At 63.2% G+C, this 25,338-nt stretch overlaps 2 protein-coding genes across 3 annotated transcripts; one reads left to right on the top strand and one right to left on the bottom strand.

The window, feature by feature from the left end:
* ZNF683 (zinc finger protein 683) lies at positions 1-4,137 on the bottom strand. 2 transcript variants are annotated; one of them, XM_055705266.1, is made up of 5 exons: positions 4,053-4,137; positions 2,695-3,402; positions 1,561-2,288; positions 1,099-1,227; positions 1-1,014 (listed from the first exon to the last, which is right to left on the bottom strand). In XM_055705266.1, the coding sequence occupies exons 2-5, from the start codon at positions 2,954-2,956 to the stop codon at positions 601-603; spliced, it is 1,533 nt and encodes a 510-aa protein (XP_055561241.1). In that variant the 5' UTR covers positions 2,957-3,402; positions 4,053-4,137; the 3' UTR covers positions 1-600. The 2 variants fall into 2 exon arrangements, with proteins under 2 accessions (XP_055561241.1, XP_027669735.2); XM_027813934.2 differs by having other exon boundaries at positions 2,695-4,131.
* An 8,402-nt stretch (positions 4,138-12,539) lies between these two features.
* On the top strand, positions 12,540-25,109 carry LIN28A (lin-28 homolog A). Its single transcript, XM_055705820.1, has 4 exons — positions 12,540-12,676; positions 13,464-13,642; positions 23,536-23,720; positions 24,838-25,109. The coding sequence occupies exons 1-4, from the start codon at positions 12,646-12,648 to the stop codon at positions 25,049-25,051; spliced, it is 609 nt and encodes a 202-aa protein (XP_055561795.1). The 5' UTR covers positions 12,540-12,645; the 3' UTR covers positions 25,052-25,109.
* The last annotated feature ends 229 nt before the right edge of the window (positions 25,110-25,338 follow it).

The raw sequence follows: 25,338 nt of genomic DNA, 5'->3' as shown, positions 1-25,338 counted from the left end.
TGAATAAAATAACAGGAGGGATGTCACCCACCGGCCCAGCCTCAGCAGCCGGGGCTGTCACATCCTTTGGGGGTGAGCGAGGTGCTCAGGGTGCAAGCAGGATGCGGGAGCAGCACCCAGAGGTATTGGAGCTGGGGATGCCCCCCCTGGCATGGCACACTCGGACAGACCCCTGGAGGGTTCGGTGGTGGCACCGAGCCGACAAAATCTGCGATGGGCAGAGCTGTGTCCCCATGGGAGCTGTGGGGGTGACATGCCAGGAGCTCGGAGGGCACCTGAGATTGAGGGGGGCTGAGAAATTAAAGCTTTTTCCCCAGGAAAAGGGGGGGGGGGTTGTACTCCAGGCACAGCCCCGGGGCGACACTGCTGCAGGGTGGGGGCACAGATGGCCTGGGAGGAGGGGCTGGCTGGAGGGAGACCCTCCCCGAGGGCTCTGGGGACACGGAGATGCTTGTCACTTTGGGGGACCCCCCTCCATCCTTGTCCCCAAGGCTGGGGCAGCATTGATGGAGCCAGTGGATGGTGGTGGCAGCTCCTCCTGGCTCTGAGGGGCTAGGGGGGCAGCCCCCCTCCCTGTGCAGCCCACAGGGCTGTCCCAGCTCAGACAGGCCCTGCTGGGGGACATTGCTGCTCCCTGGGGACACCGTGGCGGGTCCCCACATCCACCTCTGCCCACCCAGACAGCCCCTTCCCCACCTCCCCCAGTACAAAGCCCTGCAGCAGTGTCATAGCCTGGCCTGGCCAGCTCCCTCCTTCATCCTCATCCTCCTCCTCCTTCTGCACTGGCCACCCAGCAACCAGGCTGGAGCACCCACCAGCCTGGGCTAGGTGGCCGGGGGGGACCGGGGATCTGGGAGGTGGGTGCCAGCAGTGGTGTAGGCACCGGTGGAGCTGGAGGTGGATGTGCTGGGAGAACTGTCTGTGGCACTGGTGGCACTGGAAACGCTTCTCGCCCGAGTGCAGCCGCAGGTGGGTCTTCAGGTTGCTGCTGCTGCTGAAGCGCTTGTGGCATGTCTGCAGGGGCAAGAGGATGAAGGGCTTGGTGTGGGTGCTAGTTTGGGACCCTCCCCACCCTCCCAGCACCCAGTGGGTGCTTACCAGGCACTGGTGGGGCTTCTCGCCAGTGTGCACCAGCCGGTGCTTCTGCAGATGTACCAGCTGTGTGAAGCACTTCTTGCAGATGGGGCACTGGAAGGGCCGCTCACCACTGTGCACCCTCAGGTGGACCTGCCGGGGAGGGGGGGGGGGGCAACGGGGCAATGGGGGGGCATCTGGGGAGCCCTGGAGTCTGGGTTGCCCCAGCCCCCCACCCCAGGAGCATCCTGCAGCCCCTGGGCACAGCTGGAGCACGGGGGGCTGTAACCGCAGCCCAGATCAGAGCACTTCACACCGCTGGGCACTTTGCCGTGGGGAAACTGAGGCACGGGGAGAAGCCCACAACCTGCCAGCCCAGCTGGGATGAACCACCACTGTCCCTTGTCCCCAGTGCGGGCTGACCCTAGGGAGGCAGGAGGGGTGGGCAAGGGTGGGGGGGAGCAGGTGCTGGGGCACCCCAGGTACCTTGAGGTTGGACAGCTGCCCAAAGCTCTTGGTGCAGATGTTGCACTTGTACTTGCTCCTGCCAACGTCCTTCCCCGGTGGGTACGGCCGGGTGCTGGCAAGTGGCTTGGTCACGCCGCGGTGGGACACCTCGGGCTGCAGGGCAGAGCAGGGCATCCCCCCCGGCAGTGGGGGGCACCCTCCTGCCCCGCAGCTGGGGAAGGGGAAAGGCCCTTGGAGAAGAGGGACACATCCCACCGGTGGCTTCGGCAGGTCGGGAGCACCCTGCCCGGGGGGCAGGAGGGTCCCACACAGCCACAGGCAGGGTGGCAGCTGGAGGAGGGCACTGCCACAGCCCTGCCCAGGTGACACTGGGGTCCCCATGTCACCCAGGTGGGCTAGCGGCGGCGTGGGCTGTGGGGCCAGCAGGAGCAGGGAGCAGTGGGTGCCACAGGGGCAGAGGCACAGCTGGGGCAGGAGAAGGGGGTGCAGGCTGCCCAGGGGGACCCTCGGACCCCTGGGCAGTGGGGGGAGTGGCTGGACCCCCGCCGACGCCGGCTCTGCTCTGCCAAAGGGCTCCTTCCTCCAGCCCTCCGTGCCTCCCTGCAGCTCTTCAGCCTCGGCTCTCCTCTCCTCCTCCTCCACGCTGCTGGTGGGGACATCTTCGGTGCAGAGCAGCCACGCTGGCAAAGGGGCCATGTCCAGCCCCGCGGGGGTCCGGCAGCTGGTGGCCCTGGTGGCATCAGGGGCTGCAGGCAGAGGAGCAGCCAGGGGGTCAGCAGGGAGCCTGGGGGGGGACAGGGAGCTTGGGGACAAGGGGCCAGGTGGGGGGGAGCCCAAGACAAGCAGGAGCAAAGCTGTGTCTGCTGGCCAGGCAGGAGCACCCGCTGCCGGGTTTGTGGGGCCAGGGGTGCAGGCAGCTGCCAGAGGAGGGGCTGTTTCTGGGGGTGGGGGTGTCTGGCAAGACCTTGGCTCTGCCCAGGAGCCTTTTGGGGAGCTGGCAGCCTGGCCCCAGCCCCTGGGCATGAGGGGCAAGAAACAGGCCACATCCCAGGGAAGGGGAGGGAGGAGGCAGAGGAGGGAAGGGAGGAAGAGCAGGGGGGGAAGGAATGCAGGAGAGCCGGGGCAGAGGGAACCCCCTTCCCACATCCTCACTGAGCCACGGAGGCCACGGCGGCGGCGGTGGGTGCTGGCTGGGGTCCTGGCCGTGCCCCACGGGGAGCTTGGGGTGGGCAGGCAGCGGCCACAGGCAGACGCCGAGTCTGCTGGGGCAGGGCAGGAGGTGGGGGACTGCGGGGTCTGGGGTCACGTAGCGCATCCAGGTGCCATGACAGGGACCGGGGGTAGCCAGGGGGGACCGGGAGTCCCCTCCAGCCAGGCGACCTGTGGAGGGGACAGGAGGTGGGACCAGGATCATGGGGCTGGATCCCACAGACACCAACTCTTAGCGTGGAGAATTTTGGGTTCAACCCCCAGCCCCTTGGTTTGAGGGTGGTTTTGGAACTGGGGTGGGGGGGTGGCCAAGGATCCCCCTGCCTGCAGAGCAGGCTCTTTGGTTATCACTGTCCTGATGCTGCCCCACCACAGCTGTGCCTCAGTTTCCCCTCTGCAGCATTGTCTGGAGAGAGTGAAGCTGCTCCCTGCGGAGCCCGGGGCTGCAGGGGGGGGGTCAGGGCATCCTCGCAGGTGCTAGAGGCAGGAGGGAGGTTGTGGGGTGATGGGAGACCACGGCGATAGCAGCAGGGTCAGTACTCGCCCTCCAGGAGAGCTGCCTGTCAGATGTCCCCTCCGGTGTAGATGTTCCCAACCAGTGATGAGACCCACAGGTCCTGCAGGATACTCTCACGGTTCCCCACAGCCAGTCTTGGGGGGGCACCGGCCACTGCTCAGAGCAGGCTGCGGGGGGGCTCTTGCCCCATCCTGCACCCCCAGACCCGGCAGGGCGGAGGGGCAGGGCAGTGTGGGGCCTGGCCACTTCCCAGCGCCCTGGGGACAGTGCTGGCACCCAGCACCCTGGTACCAACCCCAACCCTGAGCACGAAAACCCATCGCCGGGGGGAAAACGGCATTGGAGGGTTGCCCAAAGCTGCTAAACACGAGCTGGGCAGGGAGCGGAGCCAGGGCTGGGAGGTGGCTGGGCAGGGCAGCGCGCTCAGCCCATCCCGCTTCCCCAGCCACTGGAAGGCAAACAGGCATTTTTTTCCCCCTTTTGCTTCTTTTTGGGGTAACTAAACCCAAAGCAGTGGTCAAGCCTAAAAACCAAGCTTGTGGCGCAGGCTGGGGAAGCCCAAGCTTGGCAAGCGAAGCCTCACACGACCCGATGTCACCGTGTCCCGGTGCTGGGGAGCTCTGTCCCCTGCCGCTGATGCTGCGCCCCGTAAAATGGCAAAGAGCAGCGACAGGTGGAGCGGTGGGAGCTGGGGGCTGGGGGGGCAGGTGGAAGGGACAGAGCCAGGAGGGATGCTGGCACATGGGGACATCCCTGCGGGACATGGCAGCATGATGGCTCCTACCTGCTCTGGTACCAGGGCCACCGGTGAGGCCCGGCTGCTGTGGCGTCAGGGCTCGGCGGCGGCGGAGAGCAGGAGCAGGAAACCCACAGGCTCAGCGGCCTTCGCTAAATTTGGAGAGGTGAGGGGCAGCCGCCTCGCCTCATCGGGAGGAAGAGGAGGAGGAGGTGAGACCGGCTTGTTTGTGATATCACAGTCCCACTGGGGACTTGGCTCCCTCGCCAGGGCACAGCCCCGTGTCGGGAGCCACCACCGGTGACACCGCAACATCCCCAGGAAAGCAAAGGGAGGTCACCCTGTGCCCCCCCCAGTGCTGAGGGCACTGGTGGCACTGGGAGCTGTGTGGGAGGGGATGGGGACACAGCAGAGCCCCGAGCCTCACACAGTCAGGCTCTCATGGGGTGGCAGAGGTGCCATTGTCACCCACCATGGGGACAGTGGGACCTTGGCCATATGCCAGGCGGTGTCACCGGCCCTGGCTGCATGCAGAAAGAGCAGCAGCAGCCTCGGATGGGGCTGGCTGACAGCCTGAGACCGCATGAATGGTTCTCCCTAAACAGGATGTTAACTCTGAAACCTACTGGTGGCTAATGCGGTTACCGCTTTGAAGAGCAGCGCTGGGTGAGCAGCTCCCGGCTCTGACGGCAGCCCCAGCCCCACACTCCAGAGTGGGGTCTCTGACCCATAGGGGCCACCCTGCTCCTGTGACGGTGGGGAGGGGATGAGTCCCACACCCACTCCAGTACCTCCCAAAAAGCTGCCTGGCTGGGGAAGACCAAGAAAAGCTGGTTTCTCCTTCCCTGCCCAGTTCCAGCAGAGCCTCTGGTCCCCTCCAGTGCCCTTCTCAGGGAACGTGGTGGCTTGAGAAACCACCAAACACAACCAGGTGGGCAGTGGCCGGGGGGGTCTGGGGGCAGAAACCTCCTTCCACACTGATTTGCTTCAGAAGGAAAGGGTCCGGGGCGGGGGCACAGATGGGAACGGCAGCAGCTCCTGCCTGGCCACCAGCTGAGTCCCCTCAGGAACGGGCAGAGGGGACACAGAGGGGTGTCATGTGGGGGTGGGGACATGTGTCCTGGGACCCCAGAACACCCCAGTTCACAGAGGTGGGGGGGGGGGGGGGCGGGGGGGGGCGCTGCAGAGCCTGAAGGCGATGGCAGGGTGCTGGAGGGGGTGGCAGGGTGCCCTGCTGCCCAGCCCCCAGGACCCTTGAGCACATGAGCGGGATCTGACCCCTGCATCCCCCCAGCCCCACGGGCTCCTATGATCCCTGGGGATGGGTGCAATGTGTTTGTGTGTGTGTGTGCATGCATGTGCAAGCATGTGCAAGCGTGTGTACGTGCCAAACAAGCTGAGCCATCTGGCCATGGCTCTGTGGGAAGCAGGAGCTCCCCGCCACGTCCCCCGGCACTGCCAGGGCTGGACGGGGAGGATTTAGTCAGCGCTGGGGAGGGTCCTCCCTGGAGCAAACCAGTTCCCCAGGCGCTGAGGGAACTGGAGGGACACTGGGATGAGCCAGGGCCCTGAGTCACTGTGCTCGAAGGGAGGGACACAGTATGGGAAAGGCTGTGAGGACAGGCTCAGCCTCAGCACCCAGGGGAGAACATGGGGCTGGAGGAGCCCCATGGACCCCAAGTCCTGCTGGGGGGCTGCAGGGGGGTCCCTGCTGCCACCCTCCCTCCAGGCAGGGGGAAACGGGCAGGTAACAGTGAGGAAGGAAAGGAAAAGTGAAAGGCAGTTGAAAGGGATTAGAGATGAGACCGAAACAGCGCTGGGGTTGGTGGCGGAGGGGTGAGGCAGGGCTAGGGTGGGGACGTGTGTCCTGGGACCCCAGAACACCCCAGTTCAGAGAGCTGGGAGGAGCTGCAGAGCCTGGAGGTGATGGCAGGGTGCCGGAGGGGGTGGCAGGGTCCCCAAGGGGGTGGCAGGGTGCTGGAGGGGGTGACTGGCAGTGTGCTGGAGGGGGTGGCAGTGTGCTGGAGGTAGTGACTGTGCCCAAGGGGGGGATGTCAGGGTCCGGGGGGGGGTGTGTGGGGGGGATGGGATGCCCAGGGAGGCACAGGGGACAGCTTTGCAGGTGTCTTTGGGTGTGTTGCAAGCAGCCAGGTGATGGCCAGCAGCCTGCCAGCTGGGCAGGAAGGAGGAGGAAGGGGAGCGATGGGTGCTGGGGACCAGGAGGCTGAGATAGCAAGTGTTCCAAAACCACAGAGAGATGTCCCTGCTTCCTTCCTGCCAGAGCTACAAAAGGACAGTGGGCACCACCATCGCCCCTGTCTGCACCTCGAGCTCACAGCACCCAGCACCCACTCAGCACTGCTCAGCATCTGAGCATCTGCTCCTCCGAAATGTCACACCTCCTCTGCCTGCTCGCATGGCTCGAGATAAGCATCTGCGGAGGCAGCAGCTCGGAGCTGAGGCCTGGCACACTCACGCTTTGTGTGACCTGCACACCCACCCCCACCTCCCTATCCATCCCCCCCACCTTCAACCCTCCAGCATCCATGGGTGCTGTGGGCATCCAGGCAGCGGTGTCCAGCATCAGCACCCAGACCATCCATGGAGCTGGGGTTCCTGGCAGCGTAGGGTGCTGGTGGCAGCCCCATGGGTCCCCAAACCGCCTCCCTGCCGGTCCCCCTTGGCCTGTGGTTGATCTCAGGGCGGGGGTGGCCCTGGCAGCAGGTGCTTTTTGGAAACACTCCCTAGGTCTTTTTTGCTTCACTCGAGTTGGGGTTTCCTGGAAGGGACCGAGAGCTTAAAATAACCCCGGGGTGTTGGTAAGAAACAGCTCTGAGTCTGGGCACCCGGCTGGCACCCGGCTGGCTTGCCAAGGTGCACTGAGCGCATCGGGTCTCTGCAGCAGGGCATAGGAATGGGGGTGCTCCAGGGAGAGACCTTTGCCCATGTCCCCCAGGCTCTTGGGGCACCAGCGGTGGCAGGGGCAGAGCCACCCTGGCCTCTGGGCTCCCCAGGGTGGTGCTGAGCTGGGGTTTGTCCCTGTGAAGGCAGCCGATGCAGGGCATGTCCCCACACGTGATCTCAAGGCACTGACAAGCTCCTGGGCATGAAGCCGATTTTATGGGTAGGGAAACTGAGGCACGGCAGGAGCAGAGACATAAGAAGGGTCTGTCTGGGCTGACCCTGGCCAATGCCCCCCACCCTGGCTGGATTTTGTGGGGGCCATGGAGCCTCTATGCCCATTTGCACCCAGGGGCACCCAGGGCTGTACTGCCAGCAGGCAGAGTTTCCCCCTGGGTGAACACTGGGTGCCCCCACCCCGTCACCATGGGACAGGCACCTGGAGGGTGCCACTCTGGCCACACCTGCAATGAATTTCCAGGTCTCAGCACGTGGGAGGGGGTTGAGCACAGGGCAGTGCTGGCTGCAGCTGCTGGCGGTTGGGGGTGATGGGCGGTGGGTTCACCAGTCAGCTCAGCTTCCCCGGGGCCACCCTGCCCAGGACTTTGGATGGGGGGTGTCTAGCACCCTGAGAAGTAGGAAAACCCTCTTTGCCAGATCAGCGGTGAGAGGAGGATGATACAGGGTAAGCTGATGCTTTGGGAGGTGAGGTCTAGCTGTGGGAGGAGAGGCTCTGCCTCCTCTCCTCAGCATCCTGCCCTTCCCCCCCCCCCCCCCCCCCCCCCCCCCGCCCCAGCTTAGCTCCCCCAAAGCAATTATCTCTCCCACTGCCTGCTGCCTGGGTTTGCTCTTAGGGGGAGTGAGGCTTGAACGGGGGGGGGGAGGGAAGGATTTAGGGGGGCTTGTGAGCCCTGGTCTGCTGAACTCTGCCACCTCCAAGGAATATCTCTTTCAGCTATTGATTTCCCTTTATCAGAGAGCAGGAATATGTATGGGGCTGAAATCCTGATCAATCCCCGCTCTGCAGCTGATCGATCAGCTCCTGCCCAAGCACTTGTATCAAACGGAGCTGGGGGTGCAAAGAGGAGCTGCCAAATCTGGGTGTGACCCATCACCCCGTGCCAGGGCTCTCCCTGCCCACCTTTACCCCCTCCTGCCTTACCCGAAAGGCAGCGGAGCCATGGGGAAGCCTGGCACCAGGAGCACCCCTCAGGTCACCCCACAGGCAGCTCCTCACCCTTCCCTTGTCAGGTGCTGATGCCCTGGGGAGCCCCATTTCTGACGGCAGCAGGATGGCCATGCTCCATCCCTGCTGTGGGGACCCCAGAGCCCCAAACCCAGAGGTCTGGGGCACCCACTGACACCCCAGAGCTGAAAAGCAGCCCTGGGGGAGCATTTCTGGGGTGTTGGGAAGGGGGTGCCCTGTTAGGGCACCCTTGGGAGCACGCTTGTGTCTCTGGTAGGTCGATGCGCCCCCAGCCCCGTGTCCCCAGCACTGGGAGGTACCGGAGCATCCCTGAATCCCAGCCGGGCTTGTTAGAGGCACGGGGCAAGCGCGGGGTGTGGGGGGCCATCGAGGGGGAGGAGGCGGCACTGTGTCCTCCATTATTGATTGCTTCGTAGCCAAAGGTCAGCAGCGAGCGTGCAAGGGTGGGGAGGAGGGAGGCGGGTGATGCTGGGGCGCGAGGGGGTCGCTGCCAGCACTGGGGCAGTGTGGGGGAGCAGGGGGGTGATGGGGAACGCAGGGCACTGAGCCGGTAGGGAGAACCTGGCATGGATTCCCATTGCACAGGTACCCACTGGCCACTCGTGCCTCAGTTTCCCCACCAGCAGATGGGGTGGCAAGGCTGTGCGGTGGGGGGCAGGAGGCACCGGGAGTTGTGGGGAAGGGTCTGTGCCCACGGGAGGGAGGTGGAGGTGGGCTCAGCAGCGGCTGGAGGAGTTTTTGGGCAGGGAGAGAGCTCAGTTTCCCCTGGCAGTGGCTCAGGAGCTGCTTTTGAGCTGGGCTGGACCTTCCTGACAGTGAAGGCGACTGTGCTGGGACATGGCGCTGGAGCTGCAGCCCCGATAACACAATTTCCCAGGGCCCTTCAGCTCCAGGACCAGCTCCGATGGGGTTTGCAGCGCCACTAGGACACGGTTCCCCACCTCTGCTGAAGCTGTGACCAATGTGGGCTTTGCACATCCCTCGGGCCTCATCGTGCCGGGCTCAGCACCTGGCTGGAGCCAGGCAGCCCCCAGGCAGCAGTGCTGCCCGTGTGGGGGTCCGCAGTGCTGGACCATGGGCAGCACTGCCGGCACTGGGCTCTGCCCTCGCCCCGGCCGTGCCGTGAGGGGGAAGATTTACAGGCTGTCAGAGCCGGGGCCAGAGGTCAGCAGGGGTCAGAAAGTCCATTTCAGTGAGGTCACTGTCCACTTCTTTCAATCTAATGAAGCCATTATTTGTGAAAGCGGCCGCTTTGCCGGCTATTCCCTTGAAGCCAAGCAGGGCACAGCGACCAGCTCTGAAAGAACAGGAAGGAGTCCCCTTCCCTTTCACATTTGCCATTCAACAGGCCCCCTAAAACAAATACACCACACACAGAAATATGATGTGGGGCTGTGGCTGCTGTGGGGCTATGTCACTGGAGCTGGGGGAGAAGAGGTTGGGATGTAAAGGGATGCTGCCCGGAAGTGCCATGCTCAGGGATGTGACTGTGTCACTTGGATGGCGAGTCACCAAGGACGGGCAGAAATGGAGGGATGCTGAGAAACTTGCTGCTGAGTTTAAATAGAGTTACAGGAAAGCATCTCTGGGGACCGCTGGTCCCTGCTATCCATCGGGAAGGGGCTGGGGTGGGGGGAGCTGGTGCACAGTGGTGGATTATTTTCTGAAGGATTTGCTTCGGAGAAGGCAAGGGCTTATTCCTCGCCACATCCTTCCCCTGTACCCCCATGCCTCTGCCCACCTCCCACCCCACTCAGGGTGTCCTGTCTGCTCCAGGACAGTGTCCCCAGGCCATGTGACCACTGGCACCAGGGTGTCCCTTCCAGGGACAGAAGGGACCAAGCCATTTCTCAGGGCTGCTCCACAAACCTTGGCCCCAGCACTCATGGCTTGTTTGGGTGCCCCTCATCCCCCACGAGTGGGCTGGGGTTGCTTGTGGGCTTTTCTCGCAGAAGCGTGGGAGCAAAACGTACAGGGCTGTGCCCTCCCCAAATCCTGGGTGAAAGGGGGGAAGCAGAGAGGCTGGAAGGAGGGATGAGCTAAGAGGAATGGAGCCACATCAAGGCGTCTCCTGCAAGTCTTGGGTTTTCCCCCCCTCCTTCTTTCCTCTTGCCTCAATTAACCTGCAATCAAGAGAACGAGGATAAATGCCACCCGTGGGCCTGGCCCTCGTTGGCCAGGAGAGGGGCCCAGCTGCATTCCGGTTCCCGCACCCATCGGGATGGTCCCGCAGCGCATCCCCACCCGGGATGGCTGTAGGTGCCAGCAGGGAGAGGGGGAGTGTGAACGTGAGCGGGTGTAAAACACGCACCGTGGTTTCCCTCTTGCCAAGCCTGTCACCAGCCCCATGTCCCCCCCAACAGCCCCCTCCCTGGGCAGGGAGCTCTGCGGGCTGCCAGGCTGTGGTCGCGCGTGGGAGCCGGGGTCCTGGGCTGTCCCCGGGCAGCACTCAGCCAGATTCTGCTCAACTCCTGGCGCAGACCAGGGGACGCTTGTTGGCTTTGGCGACTTGAGTCAAGATTGATGTTAAGAATAAGAGACTAGTGCTGTTTTCTGCCCCACCCAGTCTATCCCCGTTAAAACCAGCGTAAAGGAGAGGTGACACCCTATGAGCGTCACGGAATTATTAATGCTGCCGACTCCCTGCCCTCGGGGTGCCCTCACAGAGGAAGACCATCTTCCTCCTCCTCCTTCACCGTCCTCCCAGACCCACGTGTGGGAGTCGGGCAAGGCTGCGAGGCTCTGCGGGGAAGCTGCTGCTTGGACCCCCCCAGTGTGGGTGCCGCTGCGTGCAGGCAGGAGGAGGGGGAGGGAGAGAGGAGGAGGAGGGAGGTAGGGAGGGGGAGGGAGGGCAGGAGGAGGAGGGGGAGGGAGGGCAGGAGGAGGGGAGAGGGAGGGAGGGCAGGAGGAGGAGGGGGAGGGAGAGAGGAGGAGGAGGGAGGGGAGAGGGAGGGAGGGCAGGAGGAGGGAGAGGGAGGGAGGGGAGAGGGAGGGAGGGGAGGAGGGAGGGGAGAGGGAGGGAGGGCAGGAGGAGGAGGGAGAGGGAGGGCAGGAGGGCAGCGCGCAGGACCCTGGACAGGGCCGGTGCGGTTCAGCACCATGGACAGCGCCGGCAGCCCCGGGGGCGCCGCAGCCCTCGCGCGGGGCTTCCCCACGCGGGATTTCCCCGGCAGCGCCGGTCCGGTGCGGGGGGTCCCGGGTGACGCCGCGGTCCCAGCGGCCCAGCCGCCGTACGGTGGCCCGCCCTCCCCCCCAGCCCCGCACTGATACCACGCGGGGAGAGTCCTGCGTGGGGCGGCCGCGGGCAGCTTGCCCCCCCGGCAGCTCCCCGTGGGGCGGCCCGCGGGGGGCACTGCCGGCTCACCCCAGTACGGGGGCGGGGGGTGCCCCCCACACCCACAGCACCCGGGCGGGGCGGCGGGCGGCGCTGTGCCCCCACGGGCCGGGGCGGCAGCGGGTCATTGTCCGCCGCCGGAAATGGAGCCGTTGGTCACTCGCCCTTTGTCCCCGCCCGGGCCGGGGGGGCGGCGGGCCCCCGCCCCCAGCCCCGCCTCGGCACCGCTCCCCCAGGGCCGCCGGGCTGGGGGGGGCACGCCACGGGGCGGGGAGGGCATGGCCCCAGGGGTCGGACGGCCCCGGGGGGTTCCATGGCTCCGGGGGTCGCACGGCTCCATGGGCTGCACGATCCCCTGGGGTCGCACGACCCTGTGGGGTTCCATGGCCCCGTGGGCTGCACGACCCCGTGGGTTCCATATCGCCGGGGTCGCACGGCCCCGTGGGGTTCTATGTCCCCGGGGGTCGCACACCCCACTCGCGGGACACGGGATGGATCTGGGGGTGCAGGAAGATCCCCGTATTCCGGCAAACCGCCCCTCCAGTGCCTCAGCCCGGCCCGGGACCCCCGCCCCGCCGTGTCCCGGGCCGCGGGTCGCAGGTGGTTCCACTCGTGGGGGCGGCCACGGGGTGTGGGGGGGAGAAGCGGAGAATCGATGTGGAAACTCCCCCTAGCCCTCGGGGGTCCCACCTCCTCCCCCCCCGGGGGTCACGTCTTCCCTTGACAGGTGGCCTCGCCCCTAAGTGTGTGTGGGGGTGTCAACCCACGACGCCCCCCCCGCTTCAAATCCCTCCCGGAATGTGTCGCTATTACCGGGGGGGGGGGGGTAATTAGGATCACGTGGGGGCGGGATGGCGGAGCGGGGCCCAGCGCCCCCCGGCCCCGCGGGTAGGTCCTGGGGCGGGGGGGGGGCGGGGGCGGTGGGGGCTGCTATTGTCTGCGAGAATTTGGGAGCCTTTGAAAAACCCCTCCCGCTCCCTCCCACCCCTATTGTTGGAGTGAAGATGGAGTCAAACCTCTCCCGGCTCCCTCCCGGCGGGGTCTAAGCTGGGTTTTTTTTGTTGGGATTTTTTTTTCCCTCTTTTTTTTTTTTTTTTTTTTTTTTTTTTTGGCTGGGCTGATACCCTCAAAGCTGGCCGAGGAGGAGGAGGGAGGAGGCGGTAACAGCCACAACTCGGAATTTGCAAGCGAGTGTCGGGATGGGGTCTGTTTCCAACCAGCAGTTTGCAGGTTAAGTTATATTATTGTCGCAGCCCGCCTTGGCTCCGAGATTATTAATAACGGCCGCAGAGCCCGGCTGGGGGGCGCAGGGACACCCCCCCAGCCCGACCCCGGCCCCCCCCCGCCCCCAGCCCCGCTGAGCCCCAGCAGCGCGGCCGGGCCCGGCGTGGCCTCGCTCCCCCGCTGCAGCTCTGGGGGGTTCAGGGGGGGATTTTATTTTTCCCCACCCCCCCTCAGCTCCAGGATGAGCCCAGAAGTTTGGGGCCGGTGGCGGCTGCTGGGGTCGTTTGGGGGCGGGGGGGTCCCCGTGCGGCGGGGGGATGCTGACGGCAGGGGAGAGACTTTCCGCAGCGTGGCTTGCTGGGGGCAGGGAGATTTCGGGTGGGTATTTTGGGGGCGTTTTTTCTTTTTTTGTGTGTTTTTTGTCGTTCTTTTTCAATTTTTTTACTTTTTTGTTTGGCTTTGGGGTTTGGGATTTATTTTTTTTTTTTAAGCGTTTTTGAGGGGAGAACGGATTTAGGGCCTCCACCCCACGCACCGCCCGAGTCGCGCCGGCAGAAGCTGCCTTCGTGTCCCCCCATGCCTGGGGTGCCCCCACGCACACGTGGAAGCAGAGCTGACCGCTCTCCTGGCGTGGGTCGTTTTTTTTCGGGGGGTGGGCTGCCTTTTCCAGGCTGAGCAACCCGAGCAGGATTCGGGGCTCCTGCTGCGGGCTGGGTGCGGGGCGGCTGGGCCGCGGGGGGGACCCGCGGCTCCCCTAGCCCCGTGGCTCAGCGGCTCGGTGGGTCTCTCCCAGGTGCGAAGCCGGGCGAGGAGCCGGCCGGAGACTCGCCCAAGGCGGAGAACGAGCCCCAGCCGCTGCACGGCTCCGGCATCTGTAAGTGGTTCAATGTCCGCATGGGCTTCGGCTTCCTCTCCATGACCGCCAAGGGCGGCGCGACCCTCGACTCGCCCGTCGATGTCTTCGTGCACCAGGTACGGGGCCGCGTCCCGCGTGGGGTCCGTGGAAGGGAAGGGAGTGCAGCCCCTGGCACCCCCTGCCAGGGATGGGGACCCCCACGCTGCCTCCACGCGGGGCCGTGCCTGTCCCCGGCCCGTCCCAGCCCGCACCCCGGCGGAGCCGCTGTCCCCCGGGCTCAGTTCCCCGGGGCGAGGCGGGTGGCGAAGGGCAGGTACAGCCGCTGGCCCTGGGGCTCCTCTCCGGGGACCCCCATAAGCTGACCCCCGAATATTTTCATTTTCCCCTGGTGGTTCCCTGGGGAGCCCCTCGGGGCCGGATCCAGGGGAGCAGGTGCCCGCGGGGCCGAGCGGGATGTGCCGGGGCAGGGATGCTGCTCACCCTGTGGAGGGACCTGGGGAAGAGCTGGTTTTCCCCCGGGAAGAGGCTGCGGGAGCCCTGAGCCAGGCAGGGATGCAGGACTGGGCTTTCCCCAGCTGCGGCTTATCTTTGGGCGGGGGGGGGGGGGGGCGCGGGGGTAATTTCTGCCCGGACCCCTTGTTTTGGCTGCAGCTGGCACAAAGGCGTGCGGGGTCACATATGTGTCCCTATGGATCCTGCACGCTAGTGACAGTCTCGTGCCCGGATTTGATCCGCACGCGCCTTGCTGAGTGGGGAAGCCCCACACGTGTCGGTGGTCCTGTGCCGAGGGAAGCCTTGGATTCAGGGCTGCAGCTGCGTAACACACACCCACACCCCGGCTCGTGGGGGAGGATCTGCCAGGGGAACTCTTCTGGACGGTGGGGGAATGGTTTTGAAGATGGTGCCCAAATCGGGGCCAGCGCTGGGAGATGTGGGGCTGGCTTGCATGGAATGGGGTCTGTGTGGTGAGCATGGCCCGTGTCCCCTCGCCCTGGGAAAGGAGCTGCTGGGGAGCAGAGGGAGCACGAGTGAAGGGGGACGGGCATCTCCGGAGCACATAGTAGTGGTTTTGTGGGTACGGTTATGAGCCGCCGCACAGGATTCAGCCTGGTACAGTGTGATGGTGCTGGCTCTGGGGAGCCCCCAGACCAGCCAGCTTCAGTGGCTGCTGCTCTCCATGGACCCAAATCCCCCCAGGGTGGGGTCCATCCCACAGTCTGTGGACGGGCTGGGAGTGCAGGACTGAGCCCCTGGGCTGTGCAGGGCTCCTGGGACCGGGGGCTCCCTGGGGTCTCTCACCCCCTGCCCACGAGGCAGTGGGTGCTCCAGGCTGGGCTATGGCGATCTGGCAAGTGAGGGATGACCAGGAGAGAAGCAAATCCCTTCTCCCTTGGCCGTGGCGTGGTGAAAATGCCTTGGTAGGAGCTACCGTCCCGGGCTCGAAATCGGCTGGGTTTGTAAGTGAGGGCTCCAAATGGGCCAGGGAAAAGCGAGATCCTGATGCTCTCGGGAGAGCAAATGGGTCTTTGCATTTCAATGTAACACAGCGGGACCCGTGGGGGAAGCCTCCCGCCTTCCCTCCCTTCTCCTGGGGGTTTATTGCCCCTAGACAGTCTGGTTTCCTGATTGCTCTTGCTCACATTCCTGCAGGAAAAGAGAATTAGCTGGGGTGTCTTGGACAGTAGCATCCCACCTCCCAGGGAGATGTGGTCTTCCTTGTGTCCCCCGTTTTCCGGGACTGGGGAAGACATGGGGTCCCGTGTGCAGGATTTGCCGCATTTGGGAAATGCGGGGAACGCTGGGTGAAAGCGGGTTATTTTGGGTAGCAGAGGGGCAGAGCATGCGTGTGGGTCCCCTGCTGAGCGAAGGGCAGGGGGCTCCTGGTGAGGGGCTTTGCACCGCCAGAAACAGGGCTGCTTTGGGCTGATGTCGAGTCTTTCTCCTCCAGATTGGGCTTTGCCTCCTGCCCAGCTCGTTGGTGGCACAAAGTCCCGCTCGCCTGCAGCAGAACAGCTGGGGCTAATGCCGGTGGCTTTCCCACCACAGAGCATCTCAGCCCCGGCCCCTCCTCAGAGAGGGACCAAACTCCCGCTCCCACCCTGGCCTTGCTGCTTTTGGGTGGCTCGTGGGGAAACGGGCCCTTCTGCCGATGCTCTCCGCATCCCAGCATCTGGGTGCTTCCCGAGAGCCAGTGCCGGCTCCACTGCCTGTGGAAGGAGTCAGTCCTGGGAGGGCAAAAGCCAGCACCCACCCTGGGGGGGCACAACACACAGGGCTCAGGGCACTGGGCTCAGCACCCACCGCCCGTGCTACACAGGGTGCCCCAAACCCGCCACTGGGGTTTAACACCCCAGAGTCCCCCATAACCCGCTCCTTCCCCTCTTCATTTACATATGTGAATGATGACCCACAGGAAGTAATTGTGGGAGAAAGAAGGGAATTGGCCTCTTTAGATCTATTAAATCACTTTATTACAGGAACCAGGTCTGAATGGCCTTTCTCTGCAGGGAGCGCGTCTCCATCTCCCTCTCCCTTTATCTGATCACAAAGAGATTAAAATCTCGGCAGGACAGGAGACTAACAGGGCTCCTTGGGGCTGCCTTTCCCTGGCATTGTGAGCTAAAAATGAGGCATTTGGGTTCAAATGCCTCCCCTGGACACTGGAGATGGATTCATTTGAGGGCTGTGAGGAGACAGGGGGGATGAAGCACAGGGGAGTGGAGCAGGTTGTCCCGGGGAAGGTGGAGGAGTGGGTGTTTCAAGGTGGCAGAAATCAGGCTGGGGAAGACCCCAAAGCTGTGGTGGTCCCCTGGGCATGTGGCTCCTGCACTCACACTGGGGCTCTGAGCATCACTTCCAGGAGTGCGGGGCTGCTGGGCAAGGCAACCTGGAGAAGAAGGGAACCTGAAAAAAGGGAAAGGAGAAAATCCGGTCACGCCATGGCCCCAAGGCTGAGTGCCGCTGGCCAGAGCGGGAGGAGTGAGCGCAGTCTGGCAGGGCTGGGGCTTGCAGCCCATCCCCAAGCCTGGCCCCGCTAGCCCTGGCTTGGAGCAGAGCAGAAGGGGCTGCCTGCTCCGCACAGCTCAGCTCTGTGTCTCCAAGCCTTTCTCCAAGCCAACACATCTAAATTCTTGACAAGGGCAATGTTAGTTGTTTTTTTGGGGGGATTTAGTTTTTTTTCTTCCTTCCCATGATTTTGGCAAGACCTGCTGGGCATGGTTGGGACCCCACAGCTGCTGCGGCTGCAGGGCATTGCATTGTTGGCATCTCGGTGGCATCATCCTGCGTGTCCTCGCGGGGACATAAGGCTGTGCCCATGGTTGGAGCCACTGGGGCTGGGATGTGGAACCCCTGCCTGAGTGCCCAGGGCAGCGCCGGACCAGCCAGGCATGGGCCACCACAGGGACACTTTGGTCCCAGCGTGGTCCCCTGGGCGCTGCCACCCCCAGGAGCCTTGTGGGAGTCAGGGGTGATGGGCGGGCTCCATCCTATCCGCGCTCAGCTGGGCAGGGGATGGGGTGGAGGGGGATGGTGGCTCTGCTGCTGTTCAGCCACAGGTTTCAGCTGAGCCGACCTGGGCTGTCACCCACCTGTGCTCCTGCCATCCCCCTGTGCGCGGGAGGGGAGAGAGTGAGCATGATGTGAAGTCTTAAAAAAAAAAAAAAAAAAAAAAAAAAGCGCACGTGTTTGGAGGCAGCTCCATCCCTAACCGCGCAGGAGAGCAAAGGCAGGGGCACAAGGGAGGATTCCTCCATCGGGGAGCAGGGTTCAGCCTTCCCGCTGTGTCCCTTGCCACCTTTCCCCTGGGCCGGGGTGCAGGGCAGGATCTGGCAGGGGGGATCTGCTTTGTGCAGCGCTGGGGTGGTGGCAAGGGGAAGGGGAACCCGCTCAGAGCAGCGGTTTGTTAGACTGTGTTGGACCCGTGATGCTCATAGAGGCACAGCACACATTTAATATCTCACTTTTTCTGCTTTCTCGTGTGTATCGCTCCTGCATTTGCCCCCCGCGACCAGGGTCACCCCACAGTGCTGGGTGGGCACCCCGGGGCACCGGTGTGGGTAGCTGCTGGGTGTGGGAGCACCAGGGTTACACGTGTCCCTGGAGAAGGGATTCCCTGGGGTAGAAATGCATGTCGGCTTCCCTGCTTTTGCAGGGAGAGGGGTTGGAGCAATTTATTTAAAATAACTGCTGGAATCAAATTGTGTCGCACCGCTGGTGCGCCGTGTCCTGGTGGCAAATAGTGAAAGAGAGCAGCTTTATTCCACCCCTGAAACTCCCTTAAGACGCACACAAAACAAGCCTCCTGTCTCTGTCTAAAGATTAACTGATGGCTGCAGGCACATCCCTTCCCCCAGCTCCCCCTCAGCCCCAGGGCGAGGGGCAGGGAGAGAAAACACCCTTAAATGGTCTCCCAGATAAAATGGCCCAAATGAATGGGATTGCTCCTGTTAAAGAGGGCTGGGATGGAGCCACTGGCTTGGGAGCCCCTGTCCCTGCCACCCTCAGCTCCAGCGTTTCCTTTTCCCTATTTTCTTGCTTCTAAGAATAAGCGGGATGAAGCCGCAGTCACCGACTGAAGGTGTGCTGCTGCTCCTGGCCGTGCCCCTGCTTTAATTATGGGAGTATGAAATTAATATGCAGCCGCTGATCCCAATTAGCTGCCCCCTGGGAAGCGCAGAAGGGTTCGGCACCCTCAGGGTGGGGGGAAAAAAACAACTGAAGGAGCTGAAAGCGTGGATTTAGGGCCGGGAGCTGATGGATTAAACTCTGTGGTGGATGATTGTTTTTACCAAAATTAGTATCTAGTGCTTAATTTTGCTGGTTTATGGTGGAAAATCAAGAGCAACTGTAGTTACTTTGGCAGGAACGTGGCTTTATTTTGGTTTTGCTTGAATTGGGGGGTGGTGGCGGGGAAATCCTTAGGGGTGTTGCTCCAGATGACAGTAGGGAGCCCCTGGAGAGCCCTGGTCATGTTTTGTTAAATCCCCTGTGCTGTCCCCGATGGGGTCCTGCAGGCATCGCCCTCTGTATCTCCACACCAAGCCCTCGCAGCATCTGCCAGGGGCTTGCAGGGGGTGAATCCCGCAGGAAGGGACCACGGAGCGATTCATGCTCCCAGCCACGTGTGAGCCCAACACCAGCAGCACCGCAGTCCCCGGCACCTGAACCGCCACCATCGGGAAAAGATTTGGTGTGGTTTGGGGAGAGGGAAGGGCTTTGCTTGGGGATGGATCGAGATGTGAGATGTGGAGGCAAAGGGACATTTCCCAGCCGGCGGTGGGAGCCACGGGCACTCGGGTCACTGCTCTGTGGTGGCAGAGCCCGATCCTGCTGGAATCTCCTTTGGGAGCTGGTTGCCGTCACGCAGTGCCCGGATGAGGGGAGATCTGCTTTGCCAGAACGGGGCTCGGAGTGGGGCTGAGGCTGCTGTGTCCCAGCAGGATTGCGATGGCATCACCCAGTGGCAATCGGAGCCGTGCCTCAAAAAACTGAGTGAGCGCTAATGGCTGCACATCACCTTATTCCCGGTGCAGGGGCTGAGCAAGGGGCTGCTCTGCGCTGGCGGTTCTGAGCCTGAGCCCCATGGGGCTGGGAGCGGCTGAGGCCTGGGGCTGCTTCCCCAGGGATGTGCTGCTCCCCTGGGATGGGTCTTCGGGGGTCGTGGTGGGGTGAAGGTGGCCAGGAGGTGTGGGGCTCTGCGGGGCGCCCAGCACCCCAGCCAGGCTGAAGCATCAAAGCCGGCAGCACAGGGCTGTCTTGGGCAAAATAGGGATTTGGGGGTACGGGGATGCTGTGGCTCTGGGGGACAGAGGGGTGTGGAGGCCAGCGGGGCAGCACAGTGGCCAGGGTGCCCTGGGCACATCTGTGGGTGCTGGTGGAGCAGAGGGCACCCCAGACAGGGTACCCCCAGCCTGCGGGTGGAGTTGGGGCACTGTGATGGGGGCACAGACCCCCTGGGGGCTCATCCATCCCAGTGCCCACCACTGGGACCTGCTGGGGGGTCTGTCTTTCCTGGCCCCTGTGGGCCACTTCCCCCTCGCAGAGTGAGGGAAACTGAGGCACGGGCACTGGCTGCAGTGGGGTCAGGCTGCCCAAAATGCGCCGGGCATGGCCTGGCCGTACCGCTGGCACAGCTCGGCGCTGCCACACGCATTCCCACAGCCACCCTGAGCCCAGCATCCCGGCCTGGCTTCTTTTCCATGGGATTTCGTATCGCTCCCGCGCTGGTGAGGTGCAGCGGCCGCTCCGCCCCAGGCCCCTCTGGACACAAAGATGGTTTGATTGAGTGGCCGGGGCTGGCTGGGAATAAATGTCCCCTTGTGTCGCACTGGGGAGGCCGCGGGGACAATGGTGACCCCGGGGCCGGCCAAGCCCCTCTAGAGCCCAGTGGGGTGGGGGCAAACCAGAGCCCAGTGGTTTGGGGAGCAGCGGCTGGATTTGGGGTGCCCTATGGTGTCACCCTTCTGGGAGGGGATGCAGGTCTAACGCTGGGCTGTGTGGTGAGTGAGTTACTGGGTGGGAGGAAGAGGAGGGGTGAAGGCACCCACTTGCAGGTGGGGAAAGGGGAAGGGGTGAGAGTGGGGGACACCCAGCGCCGTGGGGGCAGTGGGCAGCGGCTTGGCCACTCACATGCTGTGTCTTTGTCCACCATAAATAACCGCAGAGCTGCTGGGGTGGGTGGAAAGGAGGAAGGGGGGTGCCCAGGGGGCCACAGAGAGCTGGGTGAAGCGGTGCCAACCTTGCTTCTGTTCCTTGTCCTGCTGGTTAACTCTGGACCCTAATGATGACAAGCAAAATCCTTGCGCTAGGTTATGCTTTTAAACGCTTTTATTATGAGGACGGCGATGCTTTGTGATCCCAAGCCTGGAGAGAGACCAGGGTCACCCTACACCCTCCCCCCCACCTCAACCATGCCCCCAAGACTGACCCCTCAGCTCCGCCGTGGGACCCAGACCCCAAACCCCAGCACCCGATGGGCGAGACCCGAGTCCCCCGCCGCGGGCGAGCCGGGCGCAGGGCTGGCGTGCAGAGGGGCTGCAGGGGGGTCAGCGGGGCCGCGGCCATGCCGGCCACCCTTCCTCCCCCCGCCGTGGCCTGGAACTCCTGGAATTTGGGCAGCGGGAGCGCGGCTGCCGCCGGCCCTTTGTTCTTGCTGGCCGGTGGCTCCCGGCCCTGGCCCTCCCCTGCGCTCCCCCCAGCCCCAGCATCCCCGGCTCGCTCCAATCCCCCCCTTCCTCTCTTTATTTTTTTGGGGGGTGTGTGTGTGTGGAGGCCTGGGAAGGCTCCGGCTTTGTGTGTGGTGTGGGACAGGGGCTCTGGGCCCCTTCCTTTCAGATGCAGGAGGTATGCAGCTAATTCAATGGGCTGCAGTTTGATTACCTATCTGATAACAGAGGAATGCCAGCAATGTGTGTGTTTTGGGAAGGGGGCAGGGGGGATGCGCAGGGACCACCAGCCACTCTGCAGCACACATCAAAAGGCTGCGGTGGGGGGGGGGGGGGGGGGGGGCAGAGCTGGGGTGCCCTGGCCGCTGCCCCCCCCCTCCTTCCCCGGGGAGAGGGCGTTTCCTTTGGCCTTTTGGTGGAGGGGGCCGGGGGGCCAGGGAGGCTGTTGTCATCCTCACCCGCTCCTGGAAAATAAATCGCTTCCCCATCATGTTGCGGCAGCTTCTGCCCCAGCCCTCCTCTTCCTCGAAATGGGGGTAAAGCATGGCTCACGGGGGGGAAGAGCTGGAGCGCCCACGCTGGGAGTTTGGCTGCCCACGGGTGATGGTGCCCAAGGTGTGGGCTGAGCTGGGGGGGTCCCAGTCTGCGTGCCGGGGTCCCCCCTGCCACGGCTTGGCTTTGTCCCAGAGCTTGGGGCTGAACGCCTGGGAGTTTTCATCTCCACAGTGTAAACACAGCTGGGCCAGCCAGGGCTGTAAACACCCCTGGGAAGGGTCTGCGGGGGGTGGCTGGCCCTAGTCCTCCAGCCTCCGGAGCTGCCTCCTGTCCCATGGAGTGATGCTCACCACGGAGTGATGCTCAGTTCCTCCTCGCCCCCAAAATGCCACAGCTGCTGCTGGAGGGGGACAAATCTGCCATTCATGGCAGCTCCCGTCACCCAAACTGCTGCACATGGAGGGGCTTGAGGGGGCCGGTGTGCTGGCACACTGGGGACAGGGCAGGGTTGGTGGCCAACACCAAGGTGCTGAGGCTGAGCCAAGCACCTCCTGTGTCATGCCGGTAGTTGCTTCGAACACAGAGCTCCGGCCTGGGCCATGCTCAGCATCCTCTGGTGATGCTCAGTACTGAGGGAAAGCCAGGCTGAGGATGGCGGAGTGTTTGCCTGCAGTAGGTGGTGATGGCACTGCCCAGATCAGCCCTGCACGGGCAGAGGTTGCTGTAGGACCCTGTCACATCCTTGTTGTCATTGAGGACCTCATAGCTCACGGTTTAGCTCTCCTTTTTGGGAGCAGGAGCAGGTCAGAGAGCAAAGGTTTCTGACGATCCCATCTGGCCCACTCTAGACCCCATTCCAGCAGGCAAGCGGACTAGGTATGTGTCGGTGACTTGGCCCAGCCTGTGGGGTCTGTCCCACCCAGAGCTGGGCCCCCAGGCACAGAAGGGGACAGAAAAGCCATAGAAAAAGGGACCTTGAGGGTTGTTCCTCAAGCTCAGCTGTGTTCTCACTTCCTCACATGCCCACAGACACATGCATGTCCTGTAAGACCCCACTGAAAAAAAATCACTCCTAAACCCCAACAACTCCATTTTCCTCCCTCTCTGCTTTTATGTGGGGTGTTTCTGTGTGGGTCCTGGTGAGATTTGGGATGGAAGCAGGGAACCGACCATGCCTGCCCATCCCCGGGCAGCGTGCGCATGGAGGCTCGGTGCGGGAAGAATGGGCGGCCGCAGCCCACGTGATGGGAACTCACCAGACCATGAATGGGGGAGATGCTCCATTCATAAGTGCAGGGTCCTGCTGTAGCCTCGCAGGCGTTGGCGCTAGCTCTGCTGGGAATCCCAAGCCCACTGGAGCTGCTCCTCCCTCTGCCAGCAAAACCTCTTAATTCTTTGATCATGCTTGTTTGGGTTCTGCTAAAAAAATTGAGCCAAAGCCCTCCTCGACTCACCGCCCGGGATGCGGTGGTCCTCCGGCAGAGCAGGCAGCGATGCTCGCGGCAGTGCTTGCTGGCCCCGGGGGGGCAAGACAGCGGCTGTGACGCACAGCTCGGCCCCTCTGCTAACGTGGGCAGAGCTCCTGAGCGGGTTTTTCTGTCATCTCACAATCTCCTTCCCCAGCCTGGGTCCTTCTGAACTCCCAAGCTTAGCTGCACAGTGATGACCGATGTGGCGATCCCGGGAGGTGCTCCCAGCAGTGATGATCCAGGGCCGAATGGCTGCTTAATTATTTGTTGGAAGCAATAAAAGGGCTTGAACTGAGATGAGCTGCAGTGAGGGGGCTAGGTGAGACCCCAGGCTGAAGGTGCCAGCTTCCAGCCTGGCTTTGCTGCAGGTCCTACCACGAGCAGAGTTACACGTGCCTGTGTAAAACCTCAAGATCCTTTTGTCCTTTTTAAAATGATGGTTTGGATCTCTCTGCAAGCACCCCCAGCCAGGGGTGTTGGGAGGGGCAGGGGCAGCTCTCGCTCCCCAGTGCAGGGCTAGGTGGGAGAAGGGGGGTGCTTTGTGGTGCTCAGCACCAGTGTTTTGCAGCAAACTGCTGAAATTTGGGTCAGAGCTGGCTGTGCTGGCCCTCACCTGCCAAACCAGTGCACCCTGCTTCCCTGGGTGCCTTGGCTCTCTGAAGGCTCCATGTTACCAAACAGGGCTCCAGAGATTTTAGGGAGATGTCGGTGCCCGGTTGAGCTTGGTCCCCGATGTCTGTCCCCTCACAAGGGACAGGCACAGGGGGACACTGGCAGCTCTCGTGCCACGGGAGGGGTTTGCTGGGCTGGGGTTTGTCATGTGCCCCACGGCCACCCCAGCTCTGTGCTGACCCCCATCCTTCCCCTGTGCCCCCCCAGAGCAAGCTCCACATGGAGGGGTTCCGCAGCCTGAAGGAGGGCGAAGCTGTTGAGTTCACCTTCAAGAAGTCATCCAAAGGTTTGGAGTCCATCCGGGTGACCGGCCCAGGGGGTGTCTTCTGCATCGGCAGTGAGAGGAGACCCAAGGGCAAGAGCCTCCAGAAACGCAGATCGAAAGGAGACCGGTAAGGGGCAGCGGGGGCCTGATCTGGGGCAGGGTCTGAGCCCCATGGGCACCAGGAGTGGTGCTGCCTGGCACCCTGCCTGCGCACGGGGATGGGCTTGGGCCCAGGGGGGTGGGCAGTGACCTCTCCTTGGGGAAAGCGGCTTCCTTCAGCGGTTAATGAGTGGCAGATGCAGCTTGGTGGGGAAAGGGCAGCAAAGCAGCAGTGAAAGGGCAGAGGTCAGGGATGCGCCGGGCAGCCGCTCTCCTGATCCGGGGGAGCCGCGCTGGGCAGGGGTAATTTTCTTGAAGAGAAACCCTTCCTTGTGAGAAGGAAATGGCCGGACGTCCTGGCAGTGTCTCCCACGGTGTGGCTGGGAGCCCTGGGGCAAGTTTCTAGCCAGCCCTTCGTCCCCCCTCTCCTCTCCCATCCTCTCCATCCCGGCTGCCCAGGGATGCTTCATCCCAGCTTTCCCAGCAGATGCTGCCCACCCCACTTGGCTGTTCTCACTAGTGGGTTTTAAAATAAGTTGGAAAGGAATTGGGAAGGAAAAGGGAAGGGAAAAGGGTTGTGGCTATCCTAGACAGATGCAGGATTTAAAATGGACACATGGCAGCTCCCTCTGCCCACACCGCTCTGGTGTCGAGGTGGCACCTGGGGGATGAGTGCTGCAGTGGTACAGCCGTGAGAAAAGCCACCTCTGGGGCTGTCCCCACACCGATGGCCACGGTCTCTGCAGCGGTTCTCCTGGCTGGGGCTGCCAGTTGTCCCATTGCCCGTTCCTGCTCTGCTGCAGGCTTTGGGGACCGCGTGCAGGGTCTGCCAGACCTATGATGGTGGAAGCCCCCTGACGTCCCCAAGTGCTTGGGTTGGGTGTGGGGGTTTGCTGCCATCTCCTGGGTACCAGCAGCACCACTGAGCCGGGTCCAAACTGGCCGTGCTGGAGCTGGGGCTTTGCAGGGACCAAACCCAGGGCCACCATCCACCCCCGCAAAGAGCCGACCCCACGTCCCCACAGTGGCTGGGCCATTTTAAGCCAAGCTCTGGCTCTGAAGCCAGATGAATCCCAGGCATGGCCACGGCAGCATTCCACCTCATTTTATTTTTCCTCCTCAAATCTTTCCCCCCCCCCCGACAGATGCTACAACTGCGGCGGGCTGGACCACCATGCCAAAGAGTGCAAGCTGCCCCCACAGCCCAAGAAATGCCACTTCTGCCAGAGCATCAGCCACATGGTTGCCAACTGCCCCGCCAAAGCACAGCAGTCCCCCAGCTCCCAGGGAAAACCTGCCTACTTCCGAGAGGAGGAGGACATGCACAGCTCGGCCCTCCTCCCCGAAACCCGGGAATGATGGTGGGTGGTGGGGAGGGGGGGCTTCCACCGGTATGAAAAGGCTTTTGGCAAGGCAATGGGCAGCCACGGGGGCTCAGAGGAGGGGGGGCAGGGTGAAGGGTTGGGGAGGGAGGATGGCAGTGCTAACAGCGGGGACCCGGTGTCCCTGCACAGACCTTTTCCCCCTGTTCCCAGCCTGGGAAAAGCCCTGCTTTAATCAGAACGGCTCATTCCAAAAATAGGGGAAGGCAGCACCCAACATACATACCTCTTCCCACTAAAAAACCCCAATCCTATATTTGATTA

Source organism: Falco cherrug, chromosome 3 (genome assembly GCF_023634085.1).
Source record: "Falco cherrug isolate bFalChe1 chromosome 3, bFalChe1.pri, whole genome shotgun sequence".
NCBI lineage: Eukaryota > Metazoa > Chordata > Aves > Falconiformes > Falconidae > Falco > Falco cherrug.
Note: the sequence above shows the minus strand (reverse complement) of the source record. Positions and strands in the feature narration are given on the sequence as shown.

Bases quoted from the DNA above. Each gene is read 5' to 3' on its own strand.
- LIN28A (XM_055705820.1), top strand. From the start codon at position 12,646: ATGGGGTCTGTTTCCAACCAGCAGTTTGCAG. The intron at 12,677-13,463 runs GTTAAGTTATAT...GGTCTCTCCCAG, and splicing joins TTCCAACCAGCAGTTTGCAG to GTGCGAAGCCGGGCGAGGAG. The intron at 23,721-24,837 runs GTAAGGGGCAGC...CCCCCCCGACAG, and splicing joins CGCAGATCGAAAGGAGACCG to ATGCTACAACTGCGGCGGGC.
- ZNF683 (XM_055705266.1), bottom strand. From the start codon at position 2,956: ATGATCCTGGTCCCACCTCCTGTCCCCTCCACAGGTCGCCTGGCTGGA. The intron at 2,289-2,694 runs GTGAGGATGTGG...CTCTGCCTGCAG, and splicing joins GCCGTGGCCTCCGTGGCTCA to CCCCTGATGCCACCAGGGCC. The intron at 1,228-1,560 runs GTACCTGGGGTG...CCTCCCCGGCAG, and splicing joins GGCAGCTGTCCAACCTCAAG to GTCCACCTGAGGGTGCACAG.